Raw genomic sequence first — 15,699 nt, forward strand, 5'->3', positions numbered from 1 at the left:
CAAAACATGCATGTATTGTGTAACATTGAGTCCTGGGAGTGTCATCTGATGAAGATCGTCAAAGGTTAGTGATTCATTTTAGCTGTATTTCTGTTTTTTTGTGACGCCTCTCCTTGCTTGGAAAATGGCTGTGTGGTTTTTCTTGTCTCAGCGCTGTCCTAACATAATCTAATGTTATGCTTTCGCCGTAAAGCCTTTTTGAAATCGGACAATGTGGTTGGATTAACGAGAATTATATCTTTAAAATGTGATATAATAGTTGTATGTTTGAGAAATTTCAATTAAGAGATTTTTGTTGTTTTGAATTTGCCGCCCTGCTATTTCACTGGCTGTTGAATAGTGTGTCCCGCGGGTGGGACGCTAGCGTCCTACATACCCCAGAAAGGTTAATATAACCACACTGTCCAATTTACAGTAGCTATTACTGCGAAAAAATGCCATGCTATTGTTTGAGGAGAGCTCCTAACAACAAAATACTTTTTTCAACACGATAGATTTGATAAATTCACCTCTGAAGTTGAAATGTGTACTTACATTCTAAAATATTGCTCTGATTCATCGTCCAAAGGGTCCCAGAGATAACGTGAAGTGTCGTTTTGTTAGATAAAATCCTTTTTCATATCCTAAAAAGGTCCATATAGCACGCACGATCGATTTTGTATTTCCACTCGTTCAATTTCCAAAGAAAGGAATCTGTGAAAATCTCACCCTAAACATTGTTTGAACGAGTCAAATCACTTTCGTATCTATTCCTCAGAGATCCTAGAATGTAACAAGACTTCACTATTTCATTAGGGGTGTAGTATATCCTATAAGACACCATATTTGGTCAGAGAGCGACGCCTACATGGCACGCCGATGACGCGGGCGGCCATCACTTTCTTTGTCAAATATGCACCAATCAGGGTCAAACAAAGCTAGCTAGATAGCCAATGAGCTGGGCAACCATGTATATGTCATAAAATGCAGGTACTAATCTTGTACGACAGCATGATTTTCATTTTGGACAATGATTATAAGGATATGAAAACTGGTTGTTTGCAAATCTTGAACTTATAGTATGGCTACGAATACTTGGAAAGCTAAATCAAGGTCCAAGTATACGGATTTGATGACATACTTGCAGAAAAATAGAATATGAATGTGAATGTCTCCTTCACGATTTGCCCAAATGTCCCTGGGGACTTCACACTAAAGTCTTGTAGGTCAGTCATTCTTCAAATTATCCATCTGAAACTTTGCACATACACAGCTGCCATCTTGTGGACACTAAAACCAGAGTGATGGCTAGAACTATGACCTTTCTCTTGCATTTCAAAGATGGTGATAGAAAAAGACAGGTTGGTTTCTTCTTTGTATTTTCTTCTACCAGATCTATTGTGTTATATTCTCCTACATTCAATTTACATTTCCACAAACTTCAAAGTGTTTCCTTTCAAATGGTACCAATAATATACATATCCTTGCTTCAGAGCCTGAGCTACAGGCAGTTAGATTTGAGTATGTCATTTAGGCGAAAATTGAAAAAAAAGGGGGCTATCCCTAAGATGTTTTAAGTGTGTTTGGGAACAGTACTGTGTGAATGTGATATGAGAACTGTGTGAATGTGGTAATAAGTTGGTTAATAAGTATTGATAAAATGTTATTTTGGGATTCCATCCATCACTGCCCATCATATAATGTGTCGGGTGGTATTGAGAGAGGGATGCTATTTTAGAAAGTAGAGGCAAGTCTATAATTTCTGGAAGTCTATGAAGAACATTTTTCCTATGACCAGCAAGGCAGTGTCTGGGAACCATCCGGGTTTTTTCCGCTGAGAGATTTCTGAGCCAATGAATTGGCTCAGAAATTCTAACGTTCTATATGGATTCTGTGAAGATATGAAAATATGATGAATTGTATGTGTGTATAACCGATTACTAGAGATTTGATAAAGTAATACTGGGATGAGATGCAACTTAAACAACCCATACGTAGACGTATGTAGGTTTTGTGTTGGTCCCTTTACTGGATCATTTGATAAAGATGAGGTTTAAGCATTATTAAACTGTCTACAAAGTCTAGGCAATTGTCTCAGAAACTGAATGGAGTGTGTCCAGTTTTGGTTAACTTACCCTAACGATGTAGCTATAAAACGCTTATTGGATTTTCTCAGTCGGGTACTATATTTGAAATAAAACTGCCCTTAAGGCCCAGTATGAGAGGAGTTGCTATATTTATTGAATAAACCTTTTTCCTTAAAGTTAGAGCGAATTTAGATGGAATCTCGACCTAACTTATGTCGTACAAAGCCTAGGTTATCCATCAAACTACTGATCATTGCGGAGTTAATGTGATGTAGTAAAGTCATTGAAATGTGTTGCATAAGAAAACATAATCCGCTTTTATTAAAAAGTGCAAGATCTGTTTCCTAGTCAATGAACTCGTTGACTGCTGATCTATTCCTTTTGCGCATGTGATAATCTCTGCGGAGAAACGCGTGGACCTGTAGGGCTATTTGTTGGGAATTGTGTCGTTATTATGTGCATGATGTTATAACTACAAACCATTGTAATAGGGTTATTTGTGGGATTTCTCCGTCATTTCAATAGCATTGTGTCTTTGGTATTCACTAAAATATGGGTTTCTGATTGTAATTCAAGTATTGGTATGTTTTGCCTGGACAGATACTGCCGCCAGTGTTTGTTTAAGATATAAACTGAACATTTTAACAGCTTGCTTAGTTCAAATTGAAAGGCTAATTCATGCAACATAAATGGCAAAGTGATTTCGATGTAATATGTTGTCTGTTGCCTAAATGGTCTGATGGAATAACATATTGAGAATGGAGTTGTATTTAAATAACTGAATCAAATAAGGGACAGTTATCTACGTCTAATGAATTCTAATAATAGCGGATAGGTAATTGCAATTGAGCTGTGACCATGATCATAATTGATATCTAAACATGGGTATTACTTATTGCAGGATACAACTGCAATGAACTGAAATTGTGGGTAGTAAATGGCTGTAGTATTGTACCCACCGAAATGTATTTTTCTTTGAGAATTGACTGATGTATTTTAGACATTTGCCGCATTACATGTTACTTTTAAAGTCTTGGACATTTCATAAGTGTGAAGCCGAAAGAGAAGAGAAAGTTGTCAAGTTTGTTTTTAAACTCACGATAGAGGTAAGCGCTGAACGTTGTTGAGAATGGGTTAAATATAGTTTTTCCTACTGGCAAGAATACAGGAGCTGGTGAACAAATCATGCTCGCTGGGCTATATCGGGCTGCAAGGGATGCAATGGGACATTTGTAGTAGAGGTCTGAATCATTGAATCGGAAACGTTCTTCGATAATTTTTGATTACTGTTGCTGGGTTTTATAGTTTAGGTATCACCAGTGAATTTGAGCAGGAAGTTCATGTATTCTAACATTATAATCTGGTTCCATTACGTGGAACAATGTCCGGTCATTAAAGTGGATTGCAGTTTGAGTTCGAGTTTATTTTTATTTTTACAGGGACATTAATCAACGTTTGAGTAAAAGTGCCGGTTTGAGCCAGCCAGCTAATTTTCAACCGCAGTCCCTGGGCAGGTTATTAAAAATAATTACAATAACAATGCAGACAATCAATGAGCAGTAAGCACATGCAGAGCAACATAGAACAACCAACACATAGCACACAAAAAGCAACAAAACAAAATACATAAAAGAACCAAAGTGTTTCCACACCTCTCCAGCTACAGACAACATGGAAAGTAGCAATACACAGCTAGGGATTATTTTCACTAGTCTGATTGGCCTCTAGCCATGTCTTCATGTTTTTTTAAGGTGTGATAGGTTGTACAGTTGTGTGTGTCTGATGGCAGGGTTTTCCAGACATGGGAAGCTCTCACAGAGAAAGCAGATTGAATAAAGGTGCTTTTCCTTAAGGGAACTATACAGTCACCTCCCATGGCAGACCTTGTGGATCTTCTGCCATAGGTTTGTGTTTTCTGTTTAACAAAAGTGCTGAGTGGAGGGGGAGCCAGGCCATTTAGGATCTTGAATACAAGACATGTGTCAGTGTATTACACAATATTTTTCCAGCTCAGGAGATCATGCTTCCTGAGGATGTAACAGTGATGATAGCTATTGGGCTTCCTATCAAGCACTATTTGTAGACAGACTGAATGGATGTTAATGTTGTACATTAAGCTTGGGCCCAACTAGTCAAGCAGTATGTTGAGTGGGGGAGTATCATAGATTTGAAGTACAGTTTTGCTACCTCTGTAGTCAAACAAATTTGTATGTATCGAATTTTTTTTACTCCAGCTTATGAATGTTGTATCTCGACACTGCAGAGACGTTTTGGGACAAAATGGCTGTCGTCTTCTTGGCTCTGCATCCAGTTGGTTAACTGATCTCCACTGTGTGTTCACACCTTTTGCTTTGTTAGACTGTATTTATTGTAAAAGATAAATGGAAAATATGTTGTGTAAGTTTACAACTTATTTTAAATTGTCACAGGTTTACAATCATCAGGTCAACCATGTAAACATCAGAGTAAGGAATGGCTGGTTATTTGAGTTACCTTTTTCACCTGCTTTTTAAAAGAGAGGTTGAAATCAAGTATGATGCCAAGATACTTAAAATCGGATACCACCTGGAACTTCTCCCCTGACACATAGACATCTGGCTCAGTGGCATCAGTTGCCCTCTTTGTGAGGAACATGCAGACTGTTTTTTTTCACATTGAGATGCAAACTTGAGTCACTGAGCCACTTTGTAACCTGGACCATTACAGTGGTGAGTTCTTGTGCAGCTTGTTGTTTGCTCTTTGCATGCACATACACTACCGTTCAAAAGTTTGGGGTCACTTAGAAATGTCCTTGTTTTTGAAAGAATAGGCAATTTTTGTCCATTAAAATAACATAAACTTGATTAGAAATACAGTGTAGACATTGTTAATGTTGTAAATGACTATTGTCACTGGAAACGGCAGATTTTGTATGGAATATCTGCATAGGCGTACAGAGGCCCATTATCAGCAACCATCACTCCTGTGTTCCAATGGCACGTTGTGTTGTGGGGGGGGTTTGGTCAAATGGTTTATTTTGGGGTATCAGGTTGATTGTAGAGGTCTACACACTGCTAAAATTATAGTAATTTAGATGAAGAATGCATTAGGATACTGATCAGTAATTATAATCATGATAAGAAAGTTAATACTGGAATTATAGGATAATTATACTGTATGTGAATATAAATGTACATTCTGCCAATGTCGATGTGTGTTAAATTGAGGGTTTTGAGGGTTTTGAGTAATTGGACCTATCACCGAGCAATGTCATTCTAAATTTTGGTAGGATAATTAACTGGATTTTGATTATGATTTGGAAACTGAATGATTTTTAAAACTGAAGGATTGATTTGAGTTTAGTATGTTAATAACTATACGAGTGAAGCAATTAATGTATTACGGATTGATTGTTTTGATTGCTGTTGGAACTAAAGATGTTGACACTATTCTCAGCATGCCCTGGTGAATGGAGAGGGGAACTCTGATCCGGAGAGTGAAACTGATCCTAATCTATTTGATCTATAGGCATTGACTTGTAAATAGTAGAATCATGATGCTCGTCTTGGGTCATGTTCGTTAGGCACCAACGGAATACATTTTACTTAAACCAGGAGTCACTATCTGGATTTGTCCAACATGATATGCTAATTTTAGTTTCTGGGATGGAAATGGTTATTTCCACCATGCTGATCCATTGGAGTGTGATAGATAACTAAAGCTTATTTTTTATTAAACTCCATTGTTGCATGCACTGCATTATGCATTAAATATTTGATTTTCACCGTCTATGAAGATATAGCCTTGAATCATATAAACTGTATGCATCTTTTGTTTTTCTTGTGCAGGTGACTGTTTATCATGACCTCCCCAGACAAGTTGGTAGAATGCTTAGAATATGTGTTGGAGGTTGAAATGGGAGACAGTGCTAAGTTTCTTGGGAGGAGGCTGAGCCTGTGCTATAGCAGCCGGTCACTTGCAGGAACCCATGCAAGGAATTATTGCTTTTATGCTTCTTGTTTTATGAAGAACGTATGTATTTTCTACATGTAAATTAATGTTCTTAATCTTGTAATTTCTTTTTAAGTTGAGAGGACTCTCAAAATGGGGGAATGTGAGAGAAACTACAAGATTATGTTATAATACTGTTATTGCATCAAATGGTTGTTTTATGCAACAGAATAAGGCGTTGTTAGAACACACATCTGTGTATGTTCTACTGAGGATGGGCCTCTGCGAGATTTAACCTCTCTGGTATCATTGGGACGCTAGCGTCCCACCTCGACAACAGCCAGTGAAATTGCAGGGCGTCAAATTCAAACAACAGAAATCCCATAATTAAAATTCCTCAAACATACAAGTATTATACACCATTTTAAAGATAAACTTCTTGTTAATCCAACCACAGAGTCTGATTTCAAGAAGGCTTAACGGCGAAAGCACACCATGCGATTATGTTAGGACAGCGCCTAGCCACAAGAAACCATACAGACATTTTCCAGCCAAGGAGAGCACTCACAAAAGTCAGAAATAGCGATTAAATTAATCACTTACCTTTGATGATCTTCATCTGGTGGCACTCCCAGGACTCCATGTTACACAATAAATGTTCGTTTTGTTCGATAATGTCCCTCTTTATGTCCAAAAACTTCAGTTTTGTTGGTGCGTTTAGTTCAGTAATCCAAAGGCACAAATCTCACTCTCAACATCCAGACGAAAAGTCAAAAAGTACAATAAAAGTTCGTAGAAACATGTCAAACGATGTTTAAAATCAATCCTCAGGTTGTTTTTGTCATAAATAATCAATAATATTTCAACCGAACAAAAGCTTCGTCAATAGAAAAGGAGAAACAAGAAAGGCGCACTCCCGATCACGTGCTGGGCTCATGTCTGGAAATTTCCACTGTCCACTCATTGAAAGTGCTGTATCTCCCTCATTTTTCAGAGTAAAAGCCTGACACAATGCCTAAAGACTGGCCACATGTAGAAGAAGCCATAGAGATCGTGAACTGGGTCCTAAGTCTTTGTATGGTGGATAGGCTTTCAATGGAAAAACAGCCTTTCAAAATAATAGTACTTGCTGGATGGATTTTCCTCGGGTTTTCGCCTGCCATATCAGTTCTGTTATACTCACAGACATTATTTGAACAGTTTTGAACCTTAAGAGTGTCTTCAATCGAAATCGACCAATTATATGCATATCCTAGCTTCTGGGCCTGAGTAGCAGACAGTTTACTTTGGGCACGCTTTTCACCCAAAATTCCGAATGCTGCCCCCTACCCTGGTAAAGTTAACACTGACAGAAGATTTATGATGTCTTTGGGTGATAAATCTAAAGAGACGGCATTCCATAGCATGAGTTAATGTTTCTGTTCTATAAGGTACCAGGAAGATATAAAAGACCTTTGTACCTTTGTCTCAGGGCTCTCAACAAATCCTCTGAGGGTGATTCGACAACCAGCCATCATTATCATAGAGCTCTCAATCGATTCACTTTATATGTGTGTGTTGTAGTGACCTGCTCCCTTATTAATAAGTTCATAAATATTTAGTTTAAGTATAACTCTGACTTGTGTGATAAGTTTGTCTCTCCTAATTTGATAGTAAAGAAATTAACAACCACAATCTTTCTAATATCTCTCAGATATAGGACACACACTACAGAACAAACTTCGTTTCGATTTTTGGGGGGGACTATCTGTTGTGAATCTACTATTCAATGCATTTGTATGGGCTAATAGCAGTAAGGTCAAATATACAATACCAGTCAAAAGTTTGGACACAAGTACTCCTTCAAGGGCTTTTCTTTATTTTGACTATTTTCTACCTTGTAGAATAATAGTGAAGACATCGAAACTATGAAATAACAAATATGAATCATGCAGTAACCAAAAAAGAGTTAAACAAATCAAAATATAATTTAGATTTGAGATTCTTCAAAGTAACCACCCTTTGACTTGATGACAGTTTTGCACACTCTTGACATTCTCTCAACCAGCTTGATGAGGTAGTCACCTGGAATGCTTTTCCAATAGTCATGAAGGAGTTTCCACATATGTTGAGCACTTGTTGGCTGCTTTTCCTTCACTCTGTGATCCAACTCATCCCAAACATCTCAATTGGGTTGAGGTTGGGTGATTGTGGAGGTCAGGTCATCTGATGCAGCACTCAGCACTCTCCTTCTTGGTCAAATAACCCTTACACAGCCTGGAGGTGTGTTTTGGGTCATTGTGCTGTTGAAAAACAAATGATAGTCCGACTAAGCGCAAACCATATGAGATGGCATATCGCTGCAGAATGCTGTGGTAGCCATGTTGGTCAAGTGTGCCTTGAATTCTAAATAAATCACAGACAGTGTCACCAGCTAAGCACCCCCACACCATCACTCCTCCTCCATGCTTCACGGTGGGAACCACACATGTGGAGATCATCCGTTCACCTACTCTGCGTCTCACAAAGACACGACGGTTGGGACCAAAAATCTCAAATTTGGACAGATTTCCACCGGTCTAATGTCCATTGCTCATGTTTCTTGGCCCAAGCAAATCTCTTCTTCTTATTGGTGTCCTTTAGTAGTGGTTTCACACAGTCTCCTCTGAACAGTTGATGTTGAGATGTGTCTGTTACTTGCACTCTGTGAAGCATTTATTTGGGCTGCAATCTGAGGTGTAGTTAATTGCCTATTTCTGAGGCTGGTAACTCTAATGAACTTATCCTCTGCAGCAGAGGTAACTCTGGGTCTTCATTTCCTGTGGCAGTCCTCATGAGAGCCTGTTTCATCATAAAGCTTGATGGTTTTTGTGACTGCACTTTGAGAAACATTTAAAGTTCTTGACATTTTTTGGATTGACTGATCTTCATGTCTTAAAGTAATGATTGGTTGTCGTTTCTCTTTCCTTATTTGAGCTATTCTTGCCATAATATATGGACTTGGTCACAACACAAATGACTGGCTGAAACGCATCTAGGTGACTACTTCATGAAGCTGGTTGAGAAAATTCCAAGAGTGTGCAAAGCTGTCATTAAGGCAAAGTCTTGTGTGTGAGAGCATATGTAGTGTGCGTGTGTGTGTGTGTGTGTGTGTGTGTGTGTGTGTGTGTGTGGTGTGTGTGTGTGTGTGTGTGTGTGTGTGTGTGTGTGTGTGTGTGTGTGTGTGTGTGTGTGTGTGTGTGTGTGTGTGTGTGTGTGTGTGTGTGTGTGTGTGTGTGTGTTGGAGTGTCAGTGTAGGATATTTGAGTGTGTGGGTAGAGTCCAGTGAGTGTGCATAGAAGCAGTGCAAAAGAGTCGGTGCAATTTTCTTTGCTATTCACCATTTCACTATTTCACTATATATTTATTCTAAAATAAGATTAAATTGAACACTTTTGGTGTTTACACATGTATTTGTTTGATTTACAACTGTACAGGATCAAGAAAAACATATTCTAAATTGAAATTAATTTGGTTGGAGGCAATGATTCTCATTTACCTTACCTGTGGTAAGTTACATGTGCCTAGAGTAAAAATGCCATTCAACTAGTTTTGAAAAGAAAAAACAGAACATTCTGAAAAACAACACAGGGTGCCAATAGTGCAAGGCTGCCAATAGATTTGGTTCTCAAGGGACTTCACATTGTGTCAGGAGGGAGATCCATGAGATGCATGTGGTTAATGGGGGGTATGCACACAACATGTATTCTAGTCACAATTCTGAAATAATGCATCTCTTAGCATTCATTGCCACAGAGCAGCTGTCAAGAAGAAAGAGGAAGAGGGAAAGAGATTGAAAGGGAGCGACAGAGGGTAGAGGTAGAGAGAGAAAGAAAGAAAGATAGATTAAGTAAAGAGAGGGAGGGAGGTAAAGAGAAAGATAGAGAAGAGAGGAGGGCAAGGAGAGGGAGAGAGTGGTGTGGGTAAAGGGTTTATCAGTCTTACCCCTGTAGGGCCTTCTCTCCAAACCAGTCTCCTTTCCCCATGCTGCGGAGGTAGACAGGATCCCCGTTGGACTTGTCTTCCCTGGTCACATTCACCTGGACACAAGGGTGGGGGTACCAGTTTAAATCCATGAGGGGGAGTGAGCAATCACACATTCTGAGAGAAGGAACCTATGGGACAGACTCAATCTCAGCCATCACTGTAATGTGATAAGCCGTGCGCTACACTGTACATAAAACCCTTCTGTAATGTACATTTCTGTAACGGTACAGCTCACTAATCACTACATTATTAAACATCAGAGTGAGGCTGATGTAGAGCAGGGGTGATAGACATCTCTGTGCATGCTAAATCCTTCTACATTGTATATGGACATCTTGGTGCTATGGTCTGTGAGGAGCCACTGACCAGGTCATTAGCTAGCTGACAACTGAGCAATGGAGGTCCAGCAGTAAAGATATATAGAAGGTCGTTTGGCTTAATTAAGGCTTCTATCTTTATTCATTAGCCTGTTGTGTTCAGGTATGACACCACATCCTCCAGAAATACATAATCACTCTGAATAAATCTAAAGGACAGAGCGATAATTCAACTTGTAATATGATCTGGAGGACAGAAAGGGAAAGGAAGAGCCAGGAAAAGAAACAGAGGGATTGAGAGAGAGAAGGATAGACGAATGTGGACAGGGAAGGATAATGGGGGAGAGAGAGAGAGAGAGAGAGAGAGAGAGAGAGAGAGAGAGAGAGAGAGAGAGAGAGAGAGAGAGAGAGAGAGAGAGAGAGAGAGAGAGAGAGAGAGAGAGAGAGAGAGAGAGAGAGAGAGAGAGAGAGAGAGAGAGAGAGAGAGAGAGAGAGAGAGAGAGAGAGAGAGAGAGAGAGAGAGAGAGAGAGAGAGAGAGAGAGAGAGAGAGAGAGAGAGAGAGAGAGAGAGAGAGAGAGATGTTTGTTCTACTAGTTGAGACAGATACAGTACATCTTGATAATTTGAATAGGGTGAGTTGTTGACCTTATTTGGTTCCTTGGCTGGGACAGAAGGTGACATGTCTTGCTGAGAGCTCTGGATCTCTACCACCATCTCTAACCACTTTCAGTACTGCACCAGACCACACAACACCTGACTGGTTGATCAATATGACGGTGTCTGATGATTTGCTTTCTAATTATGTTAATGATGATGATGATCGTAGCAGTGACAATCCATGTTTTTCATGAAAGATGGTCTTAATAATAATGACAATGATAACAATGAGGATGATGATGGTCTCACCATTCCCTTACTGATGATAAAGAAGGTGTCTCCTGTGGCTCCCTGTCTGATGATGTACTCTCCATCCTCATAGTGTGTCTGTAATAAAAGAGGCGAGAGGGGAAGAGAAATGAGAAGGATGAGTCACCGAGACACCTCTCTCAACTCCCTCTGTCTAATACACCCTATCGCCCCATGGGTGAGACTCTGGACACCTTGCCTTGGGGAAAATGTTTTTCCTCTGGATTGGATCTTAGTTATGTTAGAGCTTCAATCTGACCTTGTTGCCTTACAGAAAGTCTAGGTTGGTTTAAAACTTGTACTTGCGGGCAACACTAAATACATTGTTCTCTAATTCTCACCAAAATGTTTCAGATGGACTATATATTTATTAATTGGATGGTTCTCCCATCGATCGGGTTCCAGCCTATAAATATCTGGGCATTTGGATTGACAAAGATTTAATGTTTAAGAAACATACGGATGTGCTAGTTAAAAAGCAAAAACTTAAAGTGGGCTTCTTTCTTAGAAATAGCAGGAAGCAGATTGTACAGTCAACTTTCCTGCCAGTCCTTGACTATGGTGACACCATTTACCAGATTGCAACAGCCACTACTCTTAAAACATTAGATGCCGTCTATCATAGCGCCCTTCGCTATATCACAGGTGACAGTTTTAATACTCATCACTGCATCAAAAGGTTGGCTGGTCCTCATGGAAGTCCCATAGATAACTTCATTACTCCCTTTTTGTGTACAAAGCTCTACTACACAAGCTTCCAACTTACCTAACTTCGTTGCTAAAGTATAAAATAATGAGCTACCAAACCCGCTTGCAGGGTTGGCTAACTCTTAAATTGGTCTCGACCAATTTAGGTAAATTCTCCTTTAGTTTTAGTGCCCCCCAATGTTGGAAGAACATTGGGGGGCACTATTCCCTGCCTAAATGTCTACCGACCCATAGCACTCACATCTGTAGCCATGACGTGCTTTGAAATGCTGGTCATGGCTCACATCAACACCATTAAACTAGATACCCTAGACCCACTCCAATTTGCATTCCGCCCTAACAGATCCACAGATGATGCAATCTCTATTGCACTCCACACTGCCCTTTCCCACCAGGACAAAAAAAAAGGAACACCTACGTGAGAATGCTATTCATTGACTACAGCTCAACACCATAGTGCCCTCAAAGCTCATCAGTAAGCTAAGGACCCTGGGACTAAACACCTCCCTCTGCAAATGGATCCTGGACTTCATGACGTGCCTTCCCCAGGTGGTAAGGGTAGGTAACAACACATCCACCACGCTGATCCTCAACACAGGGACCCCTCAGGGGTGTGTGCTCAGTCCCCTCTGGCATGCTCAGTCCCCCCTGTGCTCCCCGTTCACACACAGCCAGGCACGACTCCAACACCATCGATAAGTTTGCAGATGACACAACAGTGGTGGGCCTGATCACCGACAATGACTAGACAGCCTATCGGGAGTACGTCAGAGACCTAGCCGTGTGGTGCCAGGACAACAACCTCTCCCTCAATGTAATCAAGACAAAGGAGATGATTGTGGACTACAGGAAATGGAGGACTGAGCACGCCCCCATTCTCTTTGACAGGGCTGTAGTGGAGCAGGTTGAGAGCTTCATGTTCCTTGGTGTCCACATCACCAACAAACTAACATGGTCCAAGCACACCAAGACAGTCGTGAAGAGGGCATGACAAAACCTATTCCCCCTCAGGAGACTGAACATTTTCCTCAGTCACATAATATACAATACCGCTGTGTATTTCCTCTTTCAAATTCTACTATTTTATGGCAGTGATTCTGTATGTTATCTATATGAGGGAGTCAGAGTGGAACGAGACAGACAGACAGACAGACAGACAGACAGACAGACAGACAGACAGACAGACAGACAGACAGACAGACAGACAGACAGACAGACAGACAGACAGACAGACAGACAGACAGACAGACAGACAGACAGACAGACAGACAGACAGACTGTTATTTTTTAGCCCATTGTTTTATTTTACCACTGTAGTCAGAATGGTTCTCTTTTTTCTATGGCATGGCAGGCAATTTACAGAAATTGTGTTTAGTGATTCCGCCAGATCAGAGGCAGTAGAGATGACCAGGGATGTTCTCTTGATAAGTGTGTGAATTGGACCATTTTTTCGTCCCGCTACGTACTCAAAAGGTAACGAGTACTTTTGGGTGTCAGGTAAAATGTATGGAGTAAAAAGTACATTATTTTCTTTAGGAAGGTAGTGAAGTAAAAGTAAAAGTTGTCCAAAATATACATAGTAAAGTAAAGTACAGATAGTACTTTAAAGTATTTTTACTAGGAATAGCATGCTAAAAAAGTTTGCTCACAGATGCTCTACAGATGGTCATACTATCAACAAATGATCTGTTGATAAGTAACTGCTTACTAAGGTTACGTTTAGAGTTAGGGTCAGGTTTAGAATAAGGGTTATGGTAAGGGTTAAGGTTAGGGTTAGTGCTAGAGTAAGGATTAAGTTTAGGGTTAGGAAAAGGGTTAAGGTTAGAGCTAGAGTTAGTAGATAGTTAGTTGAAATGCTACTAAAGCATCTACAGATGGACTATCCAAATAAAGTGTTACCAAAAGATTATAGCTAAAATGAACTAGCGTTGCATGATATACCAACACTTTGGTACTTTTTTTATACTAGAACATGAAAAACAGTTCGGTACTAGTATTTTTTTTAACTTTCGGAACTTCTATAAAATGTGTCTCACGTTATCTACTGATTGAGAGAGGATCAAGTCTGCCTATCAGCGCATCTGATGTCCCCTTATAGCACGAGAGCACCATGCCTGCCCCACTTCACTCACTGGGAGTCTGGGCTGCATCATGTTAGCTCACCACTCATGCTGCACAGAAGTTAACACACTTGAATAACACAACACGGCATGTTGAAATGTTGCAGCTGTTAATTACTGTTTGCAAAACAATCTCCATTACAGGCTAGAACACTTTACAATGCAAGAAGATACCGGTTGCTTTCCTTGCTAGCTTACAGCTGAAGCTGTCATCATTTCACTACCCTAGTAATTTGTTTGTGATAATATGAGCAATACAGATAAAGCCAGAGAACAGGTATAAAAATCACTCTGACGAAGAAGTGATGATCTGAAGTATTTGAACAATGAGAATCCTTCAAGAATTTAAATGACTCCTTCAAGAATTTGAATTCCATTTCATTTGTATGTGTTGTTGCATTATTAGATTAGATTAAACGTTATTGTCATTGAACAAGTACAAGTACAGTACAACAAAATGCAGTTAGCATTAGACCAGAAGTGCATATAAAAGAGTACAAAACATTTACCAGAGAAACAATTAAGTACAATGTATATTATTAAGTGGGATGTATACATGTGCAATGAAGGCAAATGGCAAGTACAAATGGGCAAATTGAATGTGCAAGGAGGCATGCAACTGAAATACAGGGATATCAGCAATGAGGTTACCGAGGTAGACATGTACAACTGAATAATGTACTCAATCAGACTTTGCAAAGCAATATCAGAGTCCAGTAGTACCGTGAATAGTGCAAAGAGAATAATGCAACAAGGTCCCTGAGAGGCAGCATTAGGCAGTGGGCGGGTTGATATGACTAGTGCCGTGTTATGACACAATGCATATTTTTGGGGTGTACTTTTACCCCTTTTTTCTCCCCAATTTCATTATATCCAATTGGTAGTTACAGTCTTGTCCCATCGCTGCAACTCCCCTATGGACTCAGGAGAGGCGAAGGTCGAGAGTCATGCGTTCTCCGAAACACGACCCCGCCAAGCCGCACTGCTTCTTGACACACTGCTCGCTTAACCCAGAAGCCAGCCGCACCAATGTGTCAGCTTGCAGGCGCCCGGCCTGCCACAAAGAGTTGTTAGAGCGCGATGGGACAAGGAAATCCCAAACCCTCCTCTAACCCAGATGATGCTGGGCCAATTGTGCACCGCCTCATGGGTCTGTAGTGACACCTCATGCACTGCAATGCAGTGCCTTAGACCTCTGCGCCAATCGGGAGGCCCTGACACACTGTATTTTCAAACAGAAGTAAACAGGGTTCATGACTGGTGAAATAACATCTACCTCATACTCAACATTAACAAAACAAAATATCTGCTGATTGACTTCTGGAGGAAGGCAGACCCAGTGAGCCACCTAGTCCTGGGGGGTGAACAGCCATAGAGAGTGGGGAGTTTTAAGTACCTGGGAACCATTATGGACAGCACACTCTCTTTTAATGCCAACACTCACAACATCAATAAAATATGCCAACAACGACTCTAACTCCTGCACAGACTGAGACAACTGAATGTCAACACCCAGATACTCTCCAACTACTACACCTGCCATATAGAGAGTGTGCTGACGTTCTGTTTCCTGGTCTGCTACTGTGGGCTGTCAGTGGCTAATAAGGATATCCTCGGGCGGACTGTGAACCTGGGGTCCAAGCTCT

The 15,699-nt window shown here is 40.3% G+C and overlaps 1 protein-coding gene across 3 annotated transcripts in view; it reads right to left on the reverse strand.

Moving 5' to 3' along the window:
- LOC106607187 (cGMP-dependent protein kinase 1) overlaps window positions 1-15,699 on the reverse strand; it is a 193,902-nt gene that overhangs the window by 22,538 nt on the left and 155,665 nt on the right. For all 3 annotated transcript variants that reach the window (XM_014203919.3, XM_014203895.3, XM_014203887.3), the window contains exons 6-7: window positions 11,226-11,303; window positions 9,960-10,054 (exon numbers count right to left, since the gene is read on the reverse strand). In XM_014203919.3, coding sequence (XP_014059394.2) covers window positions 9,960-10,054; window positions 11,226-11,303 — 173 coding nt within the window. The remainder of the gene's footprint in view (window positions 1-9,959; window positions 10,055-11,225; window positions 11,304-15,699) is intronic.

The sequence above is a fragment of the Salmo salar genome, chromosome 01 (genome assembly GCF_965601325.2).
Source record: "Salmo salar chromosome 01, fSalSal1, whole genome shotgun sequence".
Taxonomy (NCBI): domain Eukaryota; kingdom Metazoa; phylum Chordata; class Actinopteri; order Salmoniformes; family Salmonidae; genus Salmo; species Salmo salar.